The sequence below is a fragment of the Heliconius melpomene genome, chromosome 19 (assembly GCF_056956725.1).
Source record: "Heliconius melpomene rosina isolate 202511_hmr_F chromosome 19, ASM5695672v1, whole genome shotgun sequence".
Taxonomy (NCBI): Eukaryota; Metazoa; Arthropoda; class Insecta; order Lepidoptera; family Nymphalidae; genus Heliconius; species Heliconius melpomene.
In genome coordinates, this window is record NC_140407.1 from 5,885,577 (window position 1) to 5,912,487 (window position 26,911).

The 26,911-nt window shown below is 32.6% G+C and overlaps 5 protein-coding genes across 6 annotated transcripts; 3 read left to right on the forward strand and 2 right to left on the reverse strand.

Annotated features, from left to right (window-relative positions):
* Positions 1–751: 751 nt before the first annotated feature.
* Positions 752–5,065, forward strand: Non2 (upstream activation factor subunit spp27 homolog Non2). 2 transcript variants are annotated; one of them, XM_085202552.1, is made up of 5 exons: positions 752–913; positions 2,539–2,738; positions 2,855–2,980; positions 3,260–3,367; positions 3,659–5,065. In XM_085202552.1, the coding sequence occupies exons 1-5, from the start codon at positions 871–873 to the stop codon at positions 3,923–3,925; spliced, it is 744 nt and encodes a 247-aa protein (XP_085058678.1). In that variant the 5' UTR covers positions 752–870; the 3' UTR covers positions 3,926–5,065. The 2 variants fall into 2 exon arrangements, with proteins under 2 accessions (XP_085058678.1, XP_085058679.1); XM_085202553.1 differs by lacking the exon at positions 752–913 and adding an exon at positions 1,501–1,643.
* A 398-nt stretch (positions 5,066–5,463) lies between these two features.
* On the forward strand, positions 5,464–12,603 carry LOC146528488 (cilia- and flagella-associated protein 206). Its single transcript, XM_085202549.1, has 10 exons — positions 5,464–6,075; positions 6,606–6,847; positions 7,167–7,344; positions 8,165–8,321; positions 8,773–8,965; positions 9,315–9,584; positions 9,976–10,118; positions 10,406–10,530; positions 11,081–11,190; positions 11,916–12,603. The coding sequence occupies exons 1-10, from the start codon at positions 5,868–5,870 to the stop codon at positions 12,189–12,191; spliced, it is 1,902 nt and encodes a 633-aa protein (XP_085058675.1). The 5' UTR covers positions 5,464–5,867; the 3' UTR covers positions 12,192–12,603.
* A 3,035-nt stretch (positions 12,604–15,638) lies between these two features.
* LOC146528489 (uncharacterized) lies at positions 15,639–19,178 on the reverse strand. Its single transcript, XM_085202554.1, has 3 exons — positions 19,012–19,178; positions 16,614–17,014; positions 15,639–15,977 (listed from the first exon to the last, which is right to left on the reverse strand). Exons 1-3 carry the CDS (start codon positions 19,085–19,087, stop codon positions 15,792–15,794), a joined length of 663 nt encoding a protein of 220 aa, XP_085058680.1. The 5' UTR covers positions 19,088–19,178; the 3' UTR covers positions 15,639–15,791.
* Positions 17,318–18,965, reverse strand: GatA (glutamyl-tRNA(Gln) amidotransferase subunit A, mitochondrial). Its single transcript, XM_085202550.1, has one exon. It carries the CDS (start codon positions 18,853–18,855, stop codon positions 17,368–17,370), a length of 1,488 nt encoding a protein of 495 aa, XP_085058676.1. The 5' UTR covers positions 18,856–18,965; the 3' UTR covers positions 17,318–17,367.
* A 343-nt stretch (positions 19,179–19,521) lies between the features above and the next one.
* On the forward strand, positions 19,522–26,203 carry LOC146528491 (uncharacterized). Its single transcript, XM_085203044.1, has 5 exons — positions 19,522–19,749; positions 20,825–20,985; positions 21,589–24,668; positions 24,918–25,013; positions 25,386–26,203. Exons 1-5 carry the CDS (start codon positions 19,663–19,665, stop codon positions 25,550–25,552), a joined length of 3,591 nt encoding a protein of 1,196 aa, XP_085059170.1. The 5' UTR covers positions 19,522–19,662; the 3' UTR covers positions 25,553–26,203.
* Positions 26,204–26,911: the final 708 nt, after the last annotated feature.

Genomic DNA, 26,911 nt, shown 5'->3' on the forward strand with positions numbered 1-26,911 from the left:
AAGTATTACTTTCAAACGATAATTTCTGGTGATGGATAGGGAAACATTATTACAATTGCGCTTATCAACTATATTGTCATCAGAGGTTACTTAACGTCAGAGAAACAACGAAATAAATAAAGAAGTATAAAGAAGATATAAAAAACTAGTAGTTTGTAAATTTTACGTGATAGCGTCATAAGAAAAAATGATGATGATCAAAATTTCATACTTTCATGAATTGAAATGAATGATAGTCGCTTAACAAACATTGTTTTGTATAAAAGAAAGAAGGAAAAATTGTTTTTTTTTTCTAATACATCAATATTTATTTGCACACGTTAATATAATCTAATATTTCTTTACTTAAATTTGCATAATTTTAATTACAAGTAACAATGTGAACGCTTCAACCAATCGTGCCTCTCCATCGCGTGTAGGCTCGGATCAGGCGGAACGTGACATAAGTCATATTTTAACGTGCATGCAGGCGGCGTTGATCGATTTATAAGACGTTATCACGTTAATAAATAATCTCGGTGTAGATTTAATGAAATTCACTTTATATACTTTTTTGTCTAGAAACGTACAAAGTGAGAATCTGGGCAAAAGAAGGGTAGTCGGTGCACTTTTAGTTACCTGGTAATCGGCACTTAACTAATTTTCATATAATAGTCAATGTCTTCTTCGCTTAAATGTAGCTTAATATTAAAACTGAACGCATTGTTAGTATATTTCGCGCCTTTCATTGGTTGCCGTTTCAGAAGCCGAAGATATCCGAAGTTATCTTCGGTAGATCTCGTGTGGACGCCGTGTAGCATCTAGCGCGTAGGTATATTATTGTGTGGCTGTTCTCTATAGTCGGCGGTGGAATATACTTGTCCTAATAAAATGGCAGATATAACTAAGGAAGATCTCAAAAAGGAAATTAAGAGTAAGAAACTTATTATATTTTATGTACAACACATTTTCTTGTACTTAATTTACATTTTTTAAGCTGATACCATTAAATATCTTAACACAGCCTATCTATGAAGATCACGTAATGGCTACCTACAAATTGCAAGAGAACTTTGCATTTTCACTTGTTTTATTTGGAAATATCTCTGATAGTAGATGATTGTTACAAAAATGTTTCATGTGAAAGTTGTTTGCTAATATTTTGCGGATCGATTGGTATATATGCCTTCATTTTACCCGTCCTATTTAAGTCTACCCACTGGTGGTTTATTTTTATGCAACGCGTAGCTTCCAGCATAGACGCTTCACGTACGCCACGCTAAAATGGCTAGCTCTAAATTATGTTTAAATTTGAGAAATGACGCGCACCTACATTCAAAACAACTATTATCTGAAACGTTTTATTTGTTTCACCTTAATTTGATTATTCTTAAGTATTTTGTGAATGTTTTGTCAATTTAGTATAGGACGCCATGTTGCGCGGCCTCGTTCAGAAATGCAATACAAATAAAAGACCGTGACGTATAAATCAGAACTTATATTTCTTTAACTAATGTTGCTTTTATTTTGTTTTATGTGGTTCTTTTTGTAATTTTTTCCTCATTTCACTTTAGTTAATTGATAGTTTAGTGCAACCGAACTTGTCTTTTAAAAATCGATACTGCCTGTATGAAAGAAAACATACATAGGTCTTTTCTATTATGGTGGGAAATAGTATATAATATTTTTTGTTGTGTTTATATATATTTGTTTTATACGTTACTTATCAGTATCACTTACATGACAATGAGTGTGCAGGATAGTGATGTGTCACTCCAATTCTATTATTTTTAAAGTTCTTTTTTTGTATTATTATTTTTAATGTTTCTTATAAAAGATAACACTTCTAAGGATTGAAATATAAATAAATATTATGAACACTGATAACTTATTTTAAAAATAATATATAATAAATTAACATTTATGTAAATAAATAGTGGCATTAACCATTCAACATGCCATATCTCGAAATTATGTCAAAGGAAGAGAACAGTATCTTTGTTTTGGTTCAGATTTGTACATGATACACTTAGGATAAAGTAATATACACTTGTAGTATAAGTAATATTCCATATGTTAGAATAAAAGTGAATTTATTTATCAATACTCTACATCACAACAATAATATTCAGGCTTATTTTTTACCATAACTACAATTTTCTACTAAGAATAGAAGAATATTTTTGAAAACAAAAGCTTTTACATAGCGGGATTCAAACCTAGATCTTTTTTTTTTCGTCCAACCACTAAGCCATATTATGTTCTTACCAAAGCTACATTGAAATTTTATTTGCTTGATACAATGACTATTTCTAAGAACTTGCACACAGAGATTATTGCTAAGAATGATCATTTTTGTGTTAGACAAAATTGCTACAAATTTTTTAAATTTTACTTTTCAGTTTACATATATTGTCTTTAAAATGGTAATATTATTACAACACAAAAGATATTCAGATTAGCTAATAAATAATTGTGTTGCTTAAGCGGGTTTCGCTACCTGTTGGAATAACACTTAAAAATTAAAAATATTTTAACATAACATAATTTTTTTCTTAGATGTCCTGAAAAACGCAAATCTGGCAAAGACCTCAACTAAAAAGGTCATTCAGCAATTAGAAAAAGTGTTTGACACTGACTTGAGTGAAAAAAAAAAGATCATAGACCAGTTAGTGATGGATTACGTTACAAGCAAAGAAAAGGAGAAGGAGGATGAGGATGATGACGATGATGAAGAAGACGAGGAGGAAGAGGAAGAGGTTGGTTGCTTTTTATTGTCTTTATACATCACTATTAATTTTTTTTAATTTGGAAATCCTTGATTCAGTAAAATATGACTTATGTTTGTCCTGTCCTGAAATATGACTTATGTTAGGAAGAAAAGAAACCAGCCAAACGATCAGCGCCAGCGGCCAAGTCATCATCTAAGAAGTCTAAAAAGGAAAGTTCTGATGAAGATGAAGAGGATGATGATGATGCAAGTGACGATAGTGAATCGGAGGTAATTTATACATATATGATAGGCAAACAAACAAATCAGACAATGAAATTTTTGCAATTATTTTATTCACACCTGTAATACACAGTTTAATTTTGTTTATAATCTAATACTTATATAATATATTGTACATGCTTACAATATTTCAATCGAGGCCAGTTATTTCTTTTCAGTGTAACAGATTTTTTCTATTTGTAATATTTATCATAAATTTTACTACAATAATATTTTGTTTTTACAATTAGTGTGGTATAACACTAAAAAAAATTGTTGTGTCTAAAGGAGGAGAGAAAGAAGCCAGCAGCCAAGAAAGGCAAAAAGAAGAAGGGATCAGAGGACTCTGACAGTGACTGGGGAAAAAAGAAGGAAAAAGCGCCTAAAGCAAAAAAGGTAGAAATATTTAATACTAGCGACCCACTCTTTTATCGAAGAACATTCTTTAAAAACTGTTTTTTTTTTTTAATAATTCTCTTGTTTTTTTGTTGTTTAGTAATAGTAAGAAGAAAGAAAGACAAGAAAAAGAAAGACAGGCAAAAACATTTTAAAATTGTTTATATTTTAGTAACATGGAAATTATAAAGAAAGACCTAGATATAGAGTTAAAATAACACAATTATTGGAAATTTCAGACAGACACTTCAATTTTATGTATATGTCATAGATTATTTTTATTATTTTCAGGCTGGCGGGGGTCGTGGAAAAGGCGGCGGTTACACCCGAGCATACAAACTCTCCCCAGCCCTAGCAGAACTGATGGGCCAAGAGGAAATGCCCCGCCACGAAGTTGTCAAGCAAGTATGGACTATAATCAAAGAGAAGAACCTATATGACCCTAATAATAAGCAATTTGCCATTTGTGACGATGCCTTGTATAAAGTTATAGGTACGAAACGATTCCGTACGTTTGGTATGATGAAATACTTGAAGACACATTTTCTTGATGAGTAAATTGTGTTTTTTGTATATATTTATATAAACCTAAATTTTTATGGGATTTCTGCTTTATATATGTGTGACTGTTTGTTTGTTTGGATGATATAATGAGAATATAAAGTGAGATTTGTTTCTAGGTTCTCTAAATAAAAAATTAAAAATAATTAGGTCTACTTGCATAACATTGGATATACAATTTTGGGTCTAATTAAATAATAATATAACATTGACTATATATTTTTCATTTTCTTTTTTATGGTTAGAAATGGCATTGTTTATTATAATGAGCAAACATATTTTTATTAAAACTATATATAAAGTAGAAATGTTATAATATAAATAAAATATGCAATTATTATAGTATAAGATGAATGATACATACAATTTAATTTGACCATACAATATATGATCTCTCTGCAGCTTCTTAAATCCCTATTTGTATTGTGTGTTCAATAACAAGACTTCTAGATTTCTAGTTATTAGTTTAGTACTATATTTTTTTTAATATCTTTTTCTAATGAATGAAGTACACACCGTTGTCGGGATGATTGTACGTTCGATTACGACTCTGGGAAGAGAATTATTTTTATTTCGTCGCTTTAGTTAAGAAGATAAAATACGGCGTTTAGTTCCGCTGCTCAACATGCAATATTTCAAAAAAGTGCTAACACTAGGTTTTTTTTGCTTTTCCTGCTATATGCGGGATACAGTTTGAAGAAATAAATATACAAAGAATAATTATTATATACACTTTCGTATATTGTCAAAGGAAATAAATATTCTTTATTATACATTTTTTTTAAAAAATAATTATCTAAACTAATAACTCGATATGTTTAAATATAATCTTTATATTGCATTTCTTTAATGGACATATTAAATACCTTCTTTCCCATATGGTTTCTATGGTCAAGCAATATAACAGCTGCCTTATGATGAGTGGCCATTTGTTGCTTGGCAAAAGTGACAAATCTAATTAATTACTATTTATAAGTAAATTTGAGTTTATAAAAATTTAATTTAGAAATGATTTGAAAATATTTTCGTGTTTACTGTATGTACTATTAGTATATAAGTATGTGAATCTAGTGCGCTAGGTTTAAAGGTTGTATGCATCCCAGAGGGACTTTAGGATAATAAAAGACTTGAAATCTGTGTGGCTTTATTATTATTTTTTTCTTACTTACCTTATAAATTACCTAATAACATGACTCGTCGCATATATTTAGTATTATTCTACCCTATCTTTCGCTTTGGAGATCTAGTCCTGTATATTCTATTTAGCATATTGTAAAAAAATTAGTAAATATCTTTATTTTACATTATTTTTTATTAGAGATACTACTTACCATGATTAAAGGATTACATCACTTAAAACTTGGTAAATAAAAGAGTACTGAGCTGTTTTATGATTTAATTTCCATTAAATAACTGCGAATATAACATTGTTATCTACATAAACACTGAAAATGGGCCAGTCGCAGCGCAGGGGCACGGGCGTGTGACTGAAAACGCGACGCGAAGGTTGTGGGTTCGATTCCCACTCGAGGAAATGAAATATTTTTCTCTTCACTGGTGTCGGAACATATTTACTCACTGGTGTCAAGGCAAAGTTCCGACAGTCGACACGTAATATCTCCAGAATCCGGCCGAAAATGGTGAACGCAAGTGTCCTAATGAGAAGGGGATATATTAACACTAGGTTCCTTCTGCTTTTGTTTTGGCTGCAATGCCTTTAATAGGTAAGGAAATCAAGTCTGCGCAGCAATCTACAGCTACTTCAGGGCGGCCACGACTCGTCGACCGTACTGTACTTTTATTTATTTTCTGTTACAGAAATGTCGGCAAAATGCAAACGTAAATGTCGTTGCCGTAGCAACATTGATAAAGCGGTTTTTAAATATTTTTACTCGAGTTTATTAATTAGTTTAATTTAATATTTATAGTTTTATTAAAAATGGCGTGTAACGAAAACGTTATTAAGAACATGGCGAATGAAATAACGAGGAATTGCCAAGCTCAAGCCGCAGTAGTTGATACAGAGTTCGTCATCTATTTGATTGAATTACTTTTACTAAATCCTAAATATGGAAGATTGTTCACGAAGACAATAAACAGAAATAATTTGGAGTTTTTTGTGAATGATTGTGTCGATATGCTCACACGTAAGTTACAGAAATATTGCTATTGGGACTTAAATAATGGGAACGGATCGCTCTTTCTCTTTACCAAACTAAAATAATCTAATGTCGATAATGAAAAATGTATCTAAGCATTTCCCCGTTTGGAAATCTAGCCCACAATTATCATTTAAAAAGTTAAGGTTCATGATGGCGTGAAATGCTTTTTAGCTTTAAGCTGTCACACAATCGATCCTGCAGAGCGCCTGGAACAGATACTTAATCGAACCCATAACCGTCCCATACTCGACGCTGTGGCGACAACGACCTCAATAAAATATATTATTTTTGTATAAATACATTTGTTACTGATTTGCCTTGAAACTACAATAACATCGTCTGATGATAAACGTGACAGTTTTATTTCCTCACTCTGATAACAAGACAAACTCCGCCACTCAATATGCAATGCCTCGAAAATGAGGCGTTGGGTGGGGAACGAAGTGTATTCCGTCGTGGCAGTTACCCTGCTATATGAGGGATACGACCTGAAACTAAAAAAAAAACTATTTCAGGTAGCGAAACCTCAATAAACACAATGAAAATGCAATTCACAATGCAAACAAGCTACGACAAGTTACAAAATCTGATAGATAAGCATTTAAATTCAATAAACCAGTGTCTCAGACCACTCATTACCGAGATATTGGAGGAGGACCCCGAGTTGGAGGATGAGGCCGGCTTCAAGAAGTTGTTTAGGAAAATATCTATTTATATAATCTTGTCAAGTGGCCTTGGAAATCCTGGTTCCATTGTTGTAAGTATAGCTATATATGTTCTAAAGTGGCAAACATTAGACTGTAAACGCGTCAGGAAATGGAATATAAGTACGCAATGCCTCCAGAATTCGGTGCGCACTTAGTAGAGTAGACAGACGAACATGGGAACGTTCTTTACTTTCCGCCGAATTCTTAAGACATTGTGTGTTGAGTGATGGGACTCAACGCCGCGCCTTTTCCTCGTTAAGGGAGAATCGAACTCGCACTGTCACGTTTACAGTCAGCTGTTGTACCACTGCGCCACGATGGTCTCGACTAACTATTAGTTTAGTAAAATTAATATACAATTTATTCTAGACTTTAAAAGAAGGTATGGCTGCGTTAGAAAGTGTTTTCTCCGTAGAGGACCTCAAAATATTCACAGCTTTGCCGAGATCGGAAAAAATTGCACAGTTAAATGAATTAATGGAAATAACATCTGGTGTTAGACTTTTTAACAGAGACTGTAAAAAGGGGGGCGAGGGGATACCTGATTGTAAGTAAACTGTAACTTTTACGCCAGCCATGGCATAGGGTCACAGGACTGTGACTGTAAATGAGACAGATTGTGGGTGTGATTCATACTCATTGAAGTTAAATATTTAATATTTTTATTTCCTCGTTCTCCCATCCAAAACGCAATGCCTCTAGAATTTGGCGGAAATTGGGGAGCAGAGTGTCTTATCACTAAGCTCGTTCTACCCAGCCTGCTACATGCCGGATACATCAAGCTGAGAAAAAAACGTATTAAACAGGCGATTAAGGCAGCGTTTCGACTGTAGAGTTCGATGCAATGATCGATCATGAGCTCCAGGCTTCTGCCTGAAAAGAACGTGATGATTAGTCAGTAAGATGTAGATTTTGACACATTTTAAATGATAATATTAAACTAGACAAAAACCAGACATTTCTAAGACTTTACAATAATTTGTGTACTTGTGTCGCCACGCATCAGTTTTTGAAACGTCGTCGGATTTTCAAAAATGTATAACTCTCACTCCCGTCACTCAAAACGCAATGTCTAAAAGTAGTGTTGTAGTTCACTCGGTATTTTACGTTCCTTTCAGTTTTCGAGGCATTGTGGGGTACCTAATGAAAATAATTCATTCCCCTCATGGTAATCGAATCTGCTACCATCGCGTTTGCAATCAGACTTCGTACTGCGATGTGATGGAGCAAATTTACTGTTTCACGCCCTCGCGTTTTAGTAAATTTATTAAGAGCTGTAGTAGCACGTTCAAATCTCGTTACTTAATTTTAAATACCAATTCAAATACATCTATATTTAATTATTAACTAATAAGTAACAATTTCAGTGCCATTCAACCTAATAGACGCGAGCAAGGCGTGTATAGCGTCCCTCTCTCACGCGCTCATGTCGGTGATGCGTCGCGTGAGCTCGCTGAGCACGGTGGTGGCGGACGCGGTGGTGGTGCTCCGCAACGGTGACGTCACCGATGACGAATATACTAGGTGGGTACTGGCTACTGGGTATGGGTGTTTGACCCTTGTGATTGTTGGACAGATTTGATTGGCATTTGGTTGTAATTTTTTGATTGAGTGTTTTTTTTTATATATCTTATATGAGTATCTTAATGTGGAAGAGAGGCACGTTCGTTTAATTTCATCAACTTTGACACCGCGGTACTGTTTGACAGTAGATTAGTATAACTAGCCAGTTCTTTTTTATTTTTTTTATTTTTTTGTTTTTCCAGCCAATCTACATTTATATAAAAAGTTTACGGAAGAGAACTATTTTAGCCGTATGAAGCATATGCTTATATTGAATATAAATCACAATCCGCATGGCATACATATTTCTAAGAATTCTAAGTAGACTAAAACTCTCGAGTCTATGATTCAAGGGACGCGAGTTCCTATCCTGCCATCGTATATTTTAAAATTCAACTTTTTCAAATTCCAGAGACGACTATAAAGAAATATTCGAACTACTAGCGTTTAATCGTCAATATGAATTGTACATACGTAAATTATTATCCGATGTGGAGAGTATGGCTGAAAGTGGATCTCAATGTGTGGATAATATAAAGATGGCACTGGAGGAATTGCATTTGGCAGTTAAATATAAGGCTGCAGTGCCTGTCGTTACTGTTTTTGTAAGTTTTTCTTTTTTATTAATGCTTGGTGTTTTAGCTTTATGCTTTATCCCGCACAGAGCAGGGTAGAGTTTTAAGACAATCTGTTCTATATTTTTCATCTGAACTTGTCACTGCGTGTTTCGGTATTAATGGAAAATGGACAATAAATAATACATACGTAGGTATATCAATCGGTAAGATTTCTGAAAAAATGCTGAGTAGGGGAAAAGTGCAGAACGGTTATTGTTTTTGAATACCTACCACAAATTTATTATTAATTAATTTTTATTTTTTTTTCATTGATGGATTTTAGTCAAAATTTTCTGACTTTCACGTAAATTAAAATGTACCTAAATTATTTTTTCAGCCTTTATTCACAAGGCTATGGCGCATTTGGCGATCAATGCAGAACATAATGTTCCTATTGTCGACCGTCACTAAAGTAATGTCCACACTATCGAATATACAAGAAAAGATGCCCTACACTCTGCTAGAGAAGATGTCGGAAGGCAAGAGAGCTATGAGTGATGTGGAGAGAATGAACACTCAGGTGTCGATGGCGGAAAGATTGTCATTGGGTGCGCTGGAAAATTATGTGGGTTGTAGCGATAGCTGTCTCACTGAGAGATATGTACAGGTATGTTAAGCACACAGTATGTTCTCGAAGTCGTAGCGACCCTGAAGTTAGCTGTAGATGACAGCTCAGATTTAAATTTAGGAATTTTGACTTACTCAATATTTACTTCTCTAACGCGAGCGAGCAATGCGCAAAAAACTTAACTTCCAGGCGGATTATTAAGAAGATTTGACTTTAGATCCTATAGGATCACTATTGTCCTACTCTCCGTCTGTTACGACCTCGATATCAAGTGGAGGTATGAAGTTGAAATTAGGTACTATCAAACATTCAGGTCCCCTGGAGCACACAAAAAATCAAGCTTCTAAGTCAACGCAATCAAACGATACGAGAATTTATGCATCGTTTTGACTAAGTCCGACTCGCACTTGATTCGACTTTTTTTCATTAGTTTTTAGGTTTTTGTGCCCTCTGTTTGACCATTGGTGCTCTAGTACCGAGTAATATGAAAGTGGGTCTTATTAAATCTAAGGGAAATCGCTACGGGTTCTGTAGTGTTAAAATGGCGGCGCAGTTTAGTAGAGATCCGCAAAGGCAAGTGATATAATAATTTATTTATATTTATTCAATATAAGTATGTAGATAGTTCAATATGATAATTTTCTCATAGCTAGATTACTACCTAGCCTACGTACCTTGAATTTACCATTTAAATTATTTTTTTTAGTTTATATTTCATTATATATAGGTATTATATTTTATTTTTTTATATTAAAATAAGGTAATTTAAACAAAAATACCGGAACACACAACTACCTTACTTTAACAGTCATAAGCAATATCACGACGAACCGTTAATGTTTATATATTTTACATTTTAGATACATAAACGAAGTATTGGAGTACGCTAGAAATAATCCGCACATTATAAACCTTTTGAATATTCACGAAGATGTCGAGCAGGTGAAGAATATAGAGAATTTGGTCACTAAATATATACCACAAAGTATGTACCTGTACATTATGTTGAAAGACATTTTTTTGGCTTCACTATATCCCACACATAGCAGGGTTGGCAGAGGGAATCCCCAGGTCCTCTCTCCCAATTCTAGTGTTAAGACACTTCTTTCCCCGCTTTCCACCGAATTCTGGAATCTATGCGAGATTCCAGAATTCGGTGGAAAGTCCTTGAGTGATGAAAGTCGTTACCAGGAAAATTAAATTAAAATATTAAATAGTTTGTCTGCTCGAGTGGGAATCGAAACCACAACCGACACGTTTACAGTCGCACGCTAGTGCCTCAGCGCCACGACGAAAGCCTCATTAACATTTTTAATTTTCATTTTCTATTTTTTTTCAAGTTACCGTGTGTTAGGTCACTAATTACGATTTACACACAGTTCGCTCCTTATTAATACCAGAGAATTGGACATTCGTCTATAAAATAGTGGCAGAAGTCAACGCCCCGGTTTCTCTTGTCACCAGAGTTATAAAATAAATAATAATTAATTGCATTACAATGTATACGTATAATATATGTAATTTTTCTATAATAGCTCAAATGGAACACAAAGACGTACAAACAGAAACACATCCAATAGAACAATACATGGAGAAAAATTACACCTGGGACATGTGGGAGTGGAAACGACACGCCTGTCAATGGGTAACACAGTTTTTTTTTAATACCCGCTGTATCCCGCATATCGTTAGCCATAAACCGCCGAAATCTCGAGATAATTCGTGTTAAGTAGCGGATGTCAATACCGCTCTTTGCGTCATCATCAGAGCGAAAAAATACTAAAATAAAATATTGAATTGTTCGTTCTCCCGAGTGGGAATCCAACCCACAAACGTGAGCATCACGCTGTATATGTATTTATTATATAGTATATATGTATTTATATTTAGATGTTATAATATATTATTTATTTTGTGTAACTATATTTATGTTTATTTATGTGTATTGACATTGTACCACATTGACGTGTATTGCCTTATTATTTATTTATTTTTATATTTATTATTATTATTAGTTGTATTTTATTATTTATTTTGTTTTTGTCTTTCTCAATTTCCCTGCACTATCTTGTCTTTCCCGCTACTTTGCACTTATCCACTTCCACGGGTTGGCTGGAAGAGATCTCTTCTAGAGATAAGTCCACCGTTGTGTATGTCTTTTCGTAATGTATGTTTTATTTTGTGTTAATTTCGTGCAAAACAGAATCTTATATATACCGCACACAGCAGGGTAGACAGAGGGAAGACACTCCGTTCCCCACTACACATTACATGAAAACTTTAAATTATCTTTTATCATAATTATAAAACAACTGACTGGTCTCAATTATAATATAAAATAATTATAAAATATGTTTTAAATAATTCCAGGCAACAATAGTTAATTGCAAAACGCATTCAACGCAAACTATCTACAGCCATCTTAGATCTGACACACATTGTCAAACAGTACAACCTAGAGACAAGTGTTTCCAAACTAAACAAGATGTTGCCATAAATACGAAGCCGTTTAATACGTTTTTATGGGGTTTAAGAGGTAAAATGGGGAATGGACAACATAGTATGTTGTTGTCTCAAGAATTCGATACGGAAAGAATGAAAGGTAAGAGTACAGTAGCTACGGTCGACGAGTTGTGGCCGCTTTGAAGTTAGGCTTTCTAGATTTTTGCGCATTGTGCTGTGTGCACCCTAGGAAATAATCAAAAGTAAGAATTATCCTAAAATGAAATATGCGCAGCTAATTTCAGGTCGGTCACGGCTCGTTCGTAATGTTCGTCCTCCTTCCAACTTAACGCTGTATCCCGCATATACTCGTAGTGGGTAGGTAAAGGGAACCTAGTGGTAAGACGCTCACACGGAATAAATTATTTTCATTTCCTCGCTCTGGTAAACAAAGCAAGTCTCAAGATAGACTCAAGACAGTCTCAAGACAAAGCTTGGTGTTGATTTCCGCCACTTAATACACGTAAGGTCTCGGGGAAAAAAGCGTGGGGAACGGAGTGTCTTAAAGCTTAACACAGTAACACTAGATTCCGTCTGCCTACCCTGTGCAGTTCAGAGTGAGTGAAAAAAGTGCTTTCTTTTATATTACAGCAAAAGTATTTACAACATGTACATGGCCATGTGTTAATGAAGAAAATAAAACTGAAGAAAATAATGAAGATAAATAACGAATAAATACATAGTTATATTTTGTTTTTTTTTTACTTATGGCACTATTGGAGCGGAGGTGTAACATCCACATACCCTGAGATCTGGCCGTTGAATCCTGCATATACGAGTTTTCTTAATTAAACCTATATTAATGAATGACTACATTACATGATTAGTAGAACAGATTACACCTGGGTTGCCTGGAAGAATCCTGCCGCAATCACCTTTAATTACATTTTTTCGTAACTCATTTTTGGAGAAAATTGCACCCATACGTTTTTTATATGAATCGCACATCATTTGAAAGATAATCGCATAAGGAATTGGAAAATTAAGGGTTGCCAGCTCTCAGTCTGTCGCAAGTCTAGGGTTGCCTGGTTTAAACATGTCACTAAATGTTAATAATTTGCACTCATGTGTTTTTTTAATGAATTGTATATCAAATTAAAGCTTATTTTTTTCTGAACACTATAAAACAGGGTTGCCTGGAAAATTCCTGCCGCAAACAGGGGTTGCCAGCGTTTGAAATATTTTATTCCGGTTCCGTTTGACTATGAGAATAGACGATGAAATGCGCGGTCTGCCTTATGTTTTAAAGTAAAATATTATACAATAGAAGGTCAATCTTAAAATCAATGTTTATTCTAATTGTTCACCTGTTAAATGATGATTTGATTCATATTAAGTACACGCAGAAAACTATTTAAAGATGAAATCATTCTTATTTTTCAAGTAAAATAATAATCCATAATATTGAGTCTTCGCAAAATTTATTTTATAAATAGTAATATTTAGTCAAATAACCCTTTTAAAACAACTAAATTATCTAATTAAGTAAATGTTTACAAATATCGATCTACTATAAGGTATTAATTACAACATGATTCCTTAATATAATGAGAGGTGACAATTATCGCGGATATTTTTTTTATTAATTAAGAAAATAAGGAAAATTATATTTCAATAAACAATCTCTCTCTCTTCGCCCTCTGCTTGTTTGATTTGACAACGCCGTCCGTATCCGTAGAAAGAACTATGGCGCCCATCTTTTTGGTACGAATATTTAGGTTTTTGGAAAGTAAATGAAAACTATTCAACTAATAAAAACTATTAAAATATAGATAAAAAAATGTCGCTAGCAAGAACTTGTCTGTCTATGCTGATAGTTTTTAAGGCATTTAGGTCTGAAAGAATTGTTCTAATTATTATAATAAAGCGTAATCACTCACTCACGTCCCTAACTTAGTGTAATCAAAACTGAGGCAACTCCCACGGCCACAATTGTCTACATTTTATTAAACTATATAATATTAAACATTAAAGTATACTTATTACTTCATTTTTGTCAAGTAAAAACGTCTTTACTCCAAAACGAAAGGTAAGTAAGTAATATGCTCAAAAACAACTCATTTGGCCATCTGCACTTTCATTGCATTTAGAAACAATACATTTTCGAAAATCATTTTATTGCATTTGGTTTGCTTTGTATCGCGCCGCAAAATGTTTATCTATAGTACAAAATAGCCAACTAATTGATATTTGCCGACTCTTGGTCATAAACCGTAAATAGCGTTTTTTAGTCGGCATTACTGTCGGATTTTCTTCGAATTTATTTTGCTAACTTAGTTTTATTTATTATAATTCTATTATATATATTTCTTTCCTATGCAAATTATTAAAAATTGCGTGAGAAAAAAAAAATTGCGGCAAGCGTTGTCAAATCAAACAAGTAGAGAACGAAGAGAGAGAGAGAGATAGAGAGTTCATTGAAATGTATTTTTCAATATAATTAATAAAAAAAATATCCGCAATAATGGTCACCCTTCATTATATTAAGGGAACATGATGTATATGTATGTATATTAATAGTTTATAGTAGATCGATATTTGTAAACATTTATTTAATTAGATAATTTAATTGTTTCAAAATGGTCATTTAAATTAATAAATAAATATTAGTATTTAGAAAATAGATTTTGCAAAGACTCAATATTATAGATTCATTATTTTACTTGAAAAATAAGAATGATTTCATCTTTAAATAGTTTTCTGCGTGTACTTAATATGAATCAAATCATCATTTAACAGGTGAACAATTAGAATAAACATTGATTTTAAGATTGACCTTCTACTGTATAATATTTTACTTTAAAACATAAGGCAGACCGCGCATTTCATCGTCTATTCTCATAGTCAAACGGAACCGGAATAAAATATTTCAAACGCTGGCAACCCCTGTTTGCGGCAGGAATTTTCCAGGCAACCCTGTTTTATAGTGTTCAGAAAAAAATAAGCTTTAATTTGATATATAATTCATTAAAAAAACACATGAGTGCAAATTATTAACATTTAGTGACATGTTTAAACCAGGCAACCCTAGACTTGCGACAGACTGAGAGCTGGCAACCCTTAATTTTCCAATTCCTTATGCGATTATCTTTCAAATGATGTGCGATTCATATAAAAAACGTATGGGTGCAATTTTCTCCAAAAATGAGTTACGAAAAAATGTAATTAAAGGTGATTGCGGCAGGATTCTTCCAGGCAACCCAAGTGTAATCTGTTCTACTAATCATGTATTATTCATTAATATAGGTTTAATTAAGAAAACTCGTATATGCAGGATTCAACGGCCGGATCTCAGTCTAACACATGAGGTCGCACATCCGCACATAAAATTCATACTACTACAAAAATACTACTAAAGTTTAAACAGCTTTGAACTTTGCCGCCAATACCTACGACTCATTTCGGAATGAGTGTGCGGCGATTTCCCTTAAGTTTATGGCTGCGTACGTCATTCTTGACAAACGGCGTTTTACTTTACAACGATAATTGTATTATTTGTTTTGTTAGTATTAAGCTTTGCTGTGCTGACAAAAACACTGTATACAACTTTTTCCTTAATTGGTAATCGAACACGCAATCAAAAAAAAACACTTTTAAATACTTTTTTATTTCAATACATTATGTAACGTATAGCGTTAATTTTTACCTTTAATTTTATCTTATATAATTAATGATTATTTATTATATCGAACAAAAATATATAAAATATAGAACAAATTCTACCCCACATGGGAATCGAACCGACTACCTCCTCAACGCGCTGAACAAATGGCGCGCCTCCTTTGTAAATGTGACGTCATCAGCTCGTTGCTTCATCTCGAGCTCCTCCTCGCGGAGAGAGAGGAGGGTCGCTATCTGGGAGGACACACATGAAGGTGATAGTGCCTCGGGTACGGATTGTGTAGTGTTTGTTTGTGTTTGTGATTTACTCTGGAAAGTGAGAAACAAATATGATTTACATGTGTTAGTTGAAGTATTTTATAATAATTTATAATTATAAAATGTATAAGCAAGTTAGTTGCACGTTCTACCCCTTATATATGTCACCTTAATCTAACGGTCTTCTCACTTTATATCATACTTTATAATATCACATAATAAAAAAACATTTTAGATTGTTTGATTGATTTGTTAGATTCTTAGCTCTGTGGTCAACGCGTATTGCTCAATTTAGCTGTAAAGGCGACCAAGCAGGGCCAGCGTTTATAGAGTTCACAATTTTTGGATTGTTAATAAATTGACGAGTAAGACTATAAACTAACCGTTTTGATAATCTTACGGTGACATATATACAGAGTAGGCAGGGAACTTAGTGTTAAGAATAAAGTTATTATTGTGGGCTTAACCCGCACTTGGGAGAGTTTAGTAAGACAATGTCTCACTCCGCTAGCGTAGTACAGTACGGTCGACAACTCGTGGCCGTACTAATATTAAGCGTACTGAATTTGTGCACCATGTTAACTTGGGAAGAAAATAATGAAAAGTATGAAAAATCCTAAAATCAAATCTGCACACCCATTTAATACAGCTAACTGCAGGGCCGCCGCCGCAACTAAAAAAAATTACCTTCGCCTTAACATAGCTTTGTTCATACGCAGCAAGTTTCTGCTTCAATTGTCTGATATGCTCCTGTATATTATCAGGGTTCGGAGTACGATTCGACAGTGATTCCTTAGAATTGACCAATTCTTTTCTAATTCTATCTAAAAATTTATTTTTTCTATCGATTTTCGCTTGCCATTCAGCATTTTTCTGTTTCAATTTTAAAATTACATAATCGTCTTGTAATTGATTTGAAATTTCTTTAGAACGATATAAAGATATTGCTGTCGAATCTAGATTACTTATTTCAAATAAATAAAGTAAAGTTTGGTTTTCGACAATTTGTTCTAACAAATTTTGACATTTTTGAGGTAGAATTTCCAATGAGATGTTGAGTTTTTTTAGCGTTTCTGTAGTGAGGGAACCTGTAATTAATATAAATATTAAATAACTGAGGTCGTCGCGGCGCAGTGGCATTGCGCATGAATGTAAGGCGACGGTGGTGGGTTTAATTTTCAATCAGGGAAATGAATTCTTTATCATTTCCTTAGTATAGTAACAAGACCTGTGACAAGGTGTTCCAGCAATCAACAGACAATGTTATACGAGGTTATCTCGACCTAAACTAATCCTAAGTTCAGAGGAACGGCTCATGGTATACAATTGCATTCACTGAATCATTCAATAATTGTTATAGTAATAAAAATATGTAATTAAAAACAAAAAAATATAAAACAATAATTTTATTTACACACTCACAACTATTAAATAGAACAATTTATTCAAACTCTAGATTAGGAAACTGAATTAAAGATTCAATTTTCTTTGCTACATTAAGTAACAGTTCCTCAGATAATGAGGGACCCATTAATTGTAATGACAATGGCATGCTATTCTTAGATAATCTTATTGGTATTGATAATGCTGGTATACCAGCCATATTGGCTGGTTGAGTGCAATAATCTTGAAATGCACATTGATCTCTATTATTTTTAGACACAAAATCATTATATAAAGGTGCCTCACTTAGAGTTGTAGGTGTTAATAACAAATCTACCGAATTATCCCCTAGAAATACATTATTAAAGTCATTCGCAATCAATCTTCTCAATTTCAAAGCTTTAAGAAAATACTTTTCATAATTTCTCATCAATAGAAAATAGTTGCCAGTGAATATTCTTGATCTGACAACTTGATTGAAACCTGCACTTCGTGATGAAGCATATAATTCTTCAGTCGAGTAATCTTCCAAAGTTCTTATGCCATATTCTAAGCCATCATACCGTGCCATGTTACTTGCAACTTCACATTGATTCAAAATTGAGTAGACTGCAATAGAAACTGAAGTATGAGGTAATGAAACTGTACTTATTTGACAATTTTCTTTTTCTAACAAATCTGTTATATTCTGCCATACATCTAAGACTTCATTGCTCATCCCAGAACAATGATATTCTTTAGGAATACCTATTTTAACAGTAGATAAATCAAAATCTTCACTAATACTGATTGGTTTAAATTCCTTTTTAATTGTAGTAGAATCTAAAATATCTGGGCCAGCCACACAATTGAGTATCATTGATAAATCATCAATATTTCTTGTCAATAATCCTGGTACATCCATTGAATTAACTAAAGGTATAAGACCATAGCGTGAAACTAGTCCATAAGTAGGTTTAAGTCCTACAACCCCACATAAAGCAGCTGGGTTTCTAGTTGAGCCTCCTGTATCAGAACCTATAGCAGCTACACATGAGCCGGAAGCTACAGCAACTGCACTACCTCCAGAACTTCCACCAGATATCCTCCAGTCTTCACTGTAACTCCAAGGGTTACGAGTTGGGCCAAAAATTGAATCAACTGTCCCTGCCCCCATAGCAAATTCATCTAGGTTAGTTTTTCCGATTAAACACGCTCCATTATTAACAAGTCGTGAATATACAGTGGCATCGTAAGTGGGTACGAATTTTTTAAGCATATTCGAAGCACAAGTCGTGAGAATATTTCTTGTACAAAAATTATCTTTTATGGCTATAGTAATTCCATCCAAAGGTTTCGTTTTTTTATCGATATATACTCGTTTTTCACTTTCAATAGCATGATTTTCGGCTATTTCGTCGGTCAGACATATATATGCGTTAAGTTCACTCGTTTGTGCGGCTCTCTGAATACACAAATCGGCGAAACTTGTTGGGGTCAATAGTTTATCACGAAACGCTTTATGTATTTCCTTTATAGTGTAAGTGCACAATTTATTCATTTTCATTTAATAAACAATACATAAAACTATTTATTAAGGTTATATTATAATATAAAATACACCTAATCAATTAAGTGACAGGAGTGACATAAATGTCATAAGAATCTGTAAACGTTCTATGTTAAACACATAATTTACGAAGTATTTTAAAATGAAGCTTACCTTGTGCCTTTTTCTCAAGATATTCTCTTTTCTCTATAACAGTGTGTAAGTTTTTTATATCTCCGTTTAATTTCATTTTTTGTTTGATGAATAAATTAATTCGTTAAAGATATGTCAAGTTTAAATCTTTGTCTGACACAGACATTCGTTTAGTTGTGTTGCCTTCTTAATGTATCGATTATCAAAATTTAGATGTAGAAATACTTGCACGTTGTATGTTAAATGCAATTGAATACGATACGGTGCAGTACTGCGCCATATAACATGGTATCCAGCTTATTTATTTCACAAATGCGTCTCATTATATTCATATAAAATAATTATTTGATACATCATTTTAGAAACAAAGTTATTAACAATAGTATATTATGCATTGCGATATGAATATAAAAGTGTCTATTTACCCCAATTAATCAGAACGTTTAGTTGTCAAAATAATTTGGCTGTATAACAAAACGTCAATGCTACCAATATTTGGAATATTGGAGAAAAAAGAACATTGATTTGGTTGTCATTGACAAATAATTGTCAAGAGTATTTTGATTTAAGCATTTTGTTTAAATAATTGCAACTTTTAATTAGATATATAATAACTCTAAAATTTGATTAGTTATAGGTAATTATTTAATTTCTTATTTATAAATATTTAAAATGACTCACTTACAATATATGCCGGGTGATCCTCGCTTAGTTGATCAATTAGTTTATGAATTGAAATCTAAAGGAATTTTCGATCAGGTAAGAAATATTTGTGTAAATTATATTATTTTGTAAGAAATATTATCCTAGCTTGTGTTTGATATAATGAGATACGATTTACTTTACATAAAATTTACATTCTCCACCATTTTTGTCTTGACATGTAATTATGATATTGAATTTAAGGTTTAAGATAGGACTTTAAGAAATGACTATCACTTATACTTTTTTAAATAATGAATTAGCTTATAATTTAAAAAAATTAATACACTTTAATTTATTTGAAAATTGACATCTTTCTAATACTATTTATTATTATATATTTTCTCTTTATGTAAAAGCAAAGCACAACATCAATAATCATAACATAAATCTATTATGGGCTTATTTTGGATTTTAATATTAGTTGTTGTTAACAGAAAATAAAAAAATACAAAGTAATAAAAATTACAAATATGAAATAAAATATTTGCCTTACATTTATAATTACATTTTATATTTGATTAAGACACTCCATTCCTCATGCACTACCCAATATTTGAGACATTGCAGGTTAAGTGAAGGAACTCGATGCCACATTTAGTTTAAAGCTGGACAAGATAATTACAACTTATGCTTTTGTAAAATATTTTATTTAATTACACATAAATGTACTCAATTTTTTTTGTTATGAATATTATTCCAAGGGTTCACATTTTATGCTTACAATTCAAATGCTTTTTTCCATTTTATAACATACAATTAGAGTTATGCATGGTATGGTCAATATAAAAGTTCAAAATAAAAGTATTCTTGTTCTTGATAACATTAAAATTTTACATTACTGAAGAGTTATATAAGATATTTTATTTAAAAATTAGGTATAACAATATATTTATAGTCTCCACAACTTTGCGAGGATGTGTGCCTTTTTTGCAAATAACAATGATATTGTTTGATAATCAAGAATTTTAGCCCATAATTAAATCCTCTAGATGTCTTTTTAAATCAAATTGAGATCGGATTCATAGTTCTTAAGGCAATCATATTCAAACATAAAAATGTACAACAATAAAGTCATATGAAATTTATGTCTGTCTTATAACATAATACATCAATATTTTTTATTCTTTAGTTTCGTAAAGAATGCATAGCAGATGTTGATACAAGACCAGCATATCAGAATCTACGACAAAGAGTTGAAAATTCTGTTTCAACATTCCTCTCAAGGCAGACTTGGCAACCAGATTTAAACAAAAATCAATTAAGAGAAAAGCTCAGGAAGCATATTTTAGAGTAAGTCACATTTACACATTGTAAATGAAAATTTTAAAGAAGATTAAAAGGTTTTCAAAAATGTATAATCTTCATCTATAACAAAACTGTACTGTGATTGTCAATGTGTGGATTGTGGGTTCAATTCCCACACAGGGGTTAAATTATTATTTATTAATATTCTCTTTTCCTCACTCTAGGTAAAACGGCAAAGCACGGCGTTGAGTTACGAAACTCAACACGCATGGGTAACAGATGGGAATGCATCTGTCAAATTATTAGTCCACCAAAACAATTTTCAGTTTGTTGTTATACTTTTATGACATGGGAGATACCTATGTATGCGTTAAAATATTAGTGTACTTTACTTTCTATATGAGTTTTGTAGGGACAGCGTATTATTTTGTTTAAGTGTATGCACACTTTGTAAATACACCTAGGTAAATATTACACATCCTTCCGATCCGTGTTACTCTACGATATATACTTACAACAAATAGTACAACAGTTTTGATTTTAAATAACAAATAATCATACAAATAATTTACAAAAAATATTCAATAATATAGAAAATTAAGTTATCCCATATTTATACAATATCTAAAAGAGAACTATTTTTTACAGTGGCAACTACCTAGAACAAGGTGTAGAAAGAATAGTAGATCAAGTGGTAAATCCAAAAGTGGCATCAGTTTTCATACCAAAAGTCGAAGATTTAGTTTACAATTACTTAGGGATTGCAAGAAAAAAGACATTCACAGCAGAAAATTCAAATGGCAAAGTCGATGATCTCTTACCAACCGATCTGGAAGCAGTAAGCCCTGGTTCAGTTAAAAGTAACGATGACAAAAATGATGATATGGATATCGATAATACACCAGAAGAAACTAAAATGGAGGAAGACGAAACTACTAAAATTGAAAATAATGAAGATACCTCAAAAGATAACAAGGAAGGGATCAATGAAGTAATTGAAGTTGTAAATAATAATTCAAATTCTAATGACAAAAGTAATATTCCGTTACCCGCCGAAGAAATAAAACCAGAAAATATACCATCTCCAGATAACAGTCCTCCGAAAGTCGAATTGGCAACTATTCAATTGCCAAAAGATCCAATAATATCTACAAATATACCATTACCAGAAGATATTAATAAAGAAGAAAAAGAGAAATTCTTTAAACCTATAAACAGTGATGATGATGATTCAAGTTCAGATTCTTCACTTAGAAGGAACATGTCACCACTAACTCCCATAAGAAATTTTAATAATGAAAATTCATGTGACGCCCAACAGGGCTTCGAAGATGATATAGAGTTTAAGGAAGATGAAAAAAAAGAGTTAAGTTCATTCAAATTTGCAATTGATGCTAAATCACCAAAAAGTAATACTGAACCAGAAAAAGTTACAGAAGAAAAAAAAGAAACGGAAGATAAGCTAGCTTACCAATTCAACAATCAAGTTAATATAAATAAATTTAATACTCCTCTCTACGAAGACAGTTCTAACAGCAACAACTTGCAAATAGATTACGAAAGTGACGCAAACAGCAAAGCTAATTTAGAAGTGACGGAAACTGAAAATAATTCAGAAGATTCCAAAAAGGAACGAAAGCAAGACGAAAAGAAAAATAGTCATAAAAGTTCACATCGGTCAAGAGATTCTAACAAACACACAAGCAGTAAAGACAAACGATCAGATTCTAAGCAGTCGAGTTCAAGAGACACCAAATATGATAAAAGTAAATCTTTAAAGGATGATAGAAATTCTAAATCCAGTGATAAGGAAAGATCTAGGGATAGAAGTGATAGAGATAAGAAAGACAGTAAAGATAGCAGTAGGGACTCCTCGCGTCACAGAAGTTCTCATAAATCAAGCCACAGAGATTCTAAATCACATAAAAGCTCAAGTTCAAGCCATAGACATTCTAGTAGCAAACATTCAGATGATAAGAAATCTTCATCTTCCTCTAGTAAAGATAAAGATAAGTCTGATAAAAGTATGGATAAACCAAAAGATTCAAAATCTACTTCACATAGGTCAGATAAAGATAGAAAGGGTAGCAGCAGTAGTAGCAGCAAAAGTGATAAAAATAGCAAAAACAGACACGATGACAAAAATAAAAATAAGAAAAGTAAAAAAGAAACAGATGATCATTATAGTGTGTCTGGTAGAAACAATCCAAATAGACGTTCTACGGATAGAGATTCTAACGATGGAAGTTCATCCTCTAAAGGTTCAAACCAACAATCAGGTTCAAAGTCGTCTGAAAGTAAGAAAGAAAGTAAAAGCAGTTCTAAATCAGAGAGCACATCGACTAGCGGAGATTCCACCAGTCCTAGCGATAAAGAAAATATAATACACGAACAAGATACTGAAATACAAAACAATGCGATAAGAATCGAAAGTCATTTAGAACAGCCACTGGTTTCTCCGCCCAGATTGCCTTTCGTACCAGACATTACGATAAAGAAACCAAAATTCGCGGCAAATTTAGAAGAAGCTAAAAGATTGATGAAAATGCGTAAATTTCTAGACGAGGAACAAAAAAGGATGAATCAAGAAGCAGTGTTATTATTAGAATTTCAAGCTAATGTTAGACCGAGTTTAAGTCAAGTTTACTCTAGCATACCTGGGCCTGAATTAGAATTTGCGTGTGTTACAAACTCTGTACAAAATCAAGATATTGAAGATACCGCAAAAGCAGAATATCCACAAGAACCACATTACACGAATAAACAATTATTAAATGTTTTGAACGATGCAACTATAGAAGTTGAGAGAAAGCATCGACAAATGGAGGAGAAATCTGAAGAAATATGCAAAGAAAATAATGAAGATATTCATGATAAGAATGATAATGTACAGAAAAAAATATTAGATATTGAAACTAAAGATATGGATATAAATATTAAAAATGAAGAAGCCATTGGGAATTCAGATTCCGATGAACGTATGAAAATTAAAAGAGAATTTGAAATTACAATCATTGCTGAAGATCTATCGGATAATGAGGAATTAAAAGAAAATAACAAAACAATTCCAAATGAAAGTAATGAGTTAAAAAATAAAGAAGAAACACATATAAATGATGAAATTAAATTACACTATTTTGGTGAACACGAAAAGTATGACGCGGAAATAGAAAGAGCTAAATTTGCTACCTTTTTTAAGGAATATACAAAAACTTCTAACAAATTACACTTATTCAATTGCGATTCCTACGAAGAGAATATAATACGCGACGAATCAAAGAAATTCGGTGATTACGAAATAGTGACGTACCACAAAAACGGTTACATAAAACTGCCTAACACTAAAAGTGTCATTAGGAACGTCAATCTGTCAAACGAAATATCTCTGCCTATAGACAACGATTGTGATGAAAATCTAAAATCAAGTTTTTTCAGTCCAGATAAATCGGAATGTTCCTTCGAATTAAGCGATTATGATGCGAAATTAGAGGAAATGGTGAATAAAACATCGAGACAAGAAATAATGGAAATAATATTGGGCAATGTGAACGCATCACCGAGTAAAATGCCCACGATCGATTATTTTACAGAGTCGAAAATCGATAATGATATCGATTATAATTTAAAAAGGAAAATGACAGATGAAATGATAAATAATAATAGGCATGTATTAACACCGAATAAAATTAGAAAAATTAGTACGGATCAAATAACTTCTACTACTTTAGGTAATATTTATTGCTTTTTCTTTGTTATAAGTTTAAATTTATAAATATATTCATTAATGAAGCTGTCGTAGCGCAGCGGCACAAACGTCGACTGGAAACTAAATTGAACCCTCACAACATGTCGCGTATGGCCTTTATTTATCTAACCATTTTAACATAATTGAGCTTATTAACAATTACTATATAAGTGATATCAATTTATTAAATACTTTTAAAGATATTAAAAATAATATATCATGTATGTTTCAGAACATGAAGAGATTCCTGGTAATAAAGTAAATAACACTAGATCAAAATACTTAGGGAAAGCAAAACGCGTTGGCCTTCCGCGACCAAAACGAGCACGTAAGTTTTTTTGAGCTTTTCGCTTTATTACGCATATAGCTGAATAGGCAGAAGGAACCTAGTGTTAAGATACTCTGTTCTCTGAGTCCCATTTGAATTTGATCTTGACGAACCTTGTCTTGCCAGAACAGGTATATGGTAATAATTTATTCCCCTAAGTAGGAATTGACCCCCTAAGCATCGCGTTTATCCCATTATGTGAAGTACTTTGCTTAACTATGGAATTATTAATATATTTATGACAAGCAATCATCATCATCATGAGCCTGTCCTCGTCCACTGCTGGGCATAGGCCTCTCCAATGACAAGTAATAAGGAAGATTTATATCTGTAAAGCTGTAAATCTTCTATTCTATCTATTCTCTGTTTCAGCCCTCCCAAATAGCCCATCTAGTGATAAATCGGTAGAAAACTACGAACAAAGTCCGTCACAGACGCCCAACGGCAAATTCAAACGGACTAAAGTGCAACGATATGACACATCCGATTTGTACAAGCCTAAATTACACTTTTTATCGCGAAGGAATCCCATAACTTAAGTATTTTTATGTTTCTTTTTTTTCTTTTTAACTTCGCGCTACATCCCTCATAATGCAGGATAGGCAGAGGGAAGCTAGTATTGAGATACCTAGTTCCCCAAGCACCGGTTTTTGAAACATTGCGTTATGAGTGCCGGAACTAAACGCTGCGCTTTACCTTGTGATCAGAGCAAGGAAATAAAAAAAAAATATTTCCTTGAGTCAGAATCGAGCGTTTACAGTCAAACACTGTGCCGCTGCGCCACGTGGCCTGTAACTAAGTAAGTAATGCAATTATATATTATGTAAATATATAATTTTTTATTATATTTCTTATGCTTCTTTTGTAATTATAATATGGCAAAATGAATTTAATATATATTATATTAGCTATTAAATTGTCAATTAATATAATGTCTTTATTTTTCTTAACAAATCAATCAATAACCATTTTGATTGCAAATATACAAAAAAAGAACACTTTTTCAGCAAAAGATTTTTTTCCCTCAAAGGAATCCCATATTTTTAAATAAGATAAAAATATACAGGAGTTAATATTATACTGTTGTTTATTTTTTGTGAATTTTTAAATCATTTAATGGAAACCAGAAAAAAACACAAACTGTAGACGCGCCGGTATTGGGGTTGGTGGTAGACGTGATTATATAGAAATTAAAACACCCAATGTCATCAAAATCGCGCGGGAAGTGAAGCGTCAAGTGTCTTAGCACTAGGTTTCTCTGTCTACCCTGCTAAATGCTGGAAACACCGTGGAGCTTCAAAAAAAAAAGAGTTTAATATCAATGTTCTTATAGCATATCCTATATCTTATAAAACAAAGTCGCTTTTTGTGTCTGTCTGTTGTTTCTAACTCTTCTTCTTCTAAACCACCCAACGGATTTTGTTGCGATTTTCACCATTAGGTCGAGTATTTTTCATAGAAGGTTTATATATAGTTTATTATTTGTACATTCTTATGTAAATTAATGTAAATACGATAAATATGAATAAAGTCCTACCCGTTGAGACACTTTCGCGCATGCGCTGCTTTAATGGTGAGTACTACATGAAAAAAATGTACTGGAGTATTGTTCCTCTTAATAAGACCTACAAAAAAGTCCGCGATGGCATATTCGTATATTTTAAGAATAACGTGTAGTGATCATATTTCTGTCTAAAAATAGCAATTTCAATATATTTTTTATTGTGAGGGATATTTTTCCATAATGGTGTTAATCCTTATCCCTTAAAATACTTTATTAATTTTCTACGTTAAACGAAGATAAAACTTGCTTTTTACACTATTTCGAAATTGCGAATAGTTTTAGAGAAAAACGCATTTAATTGTTATCACATCACGCCGTTCACACATCAGCTGTA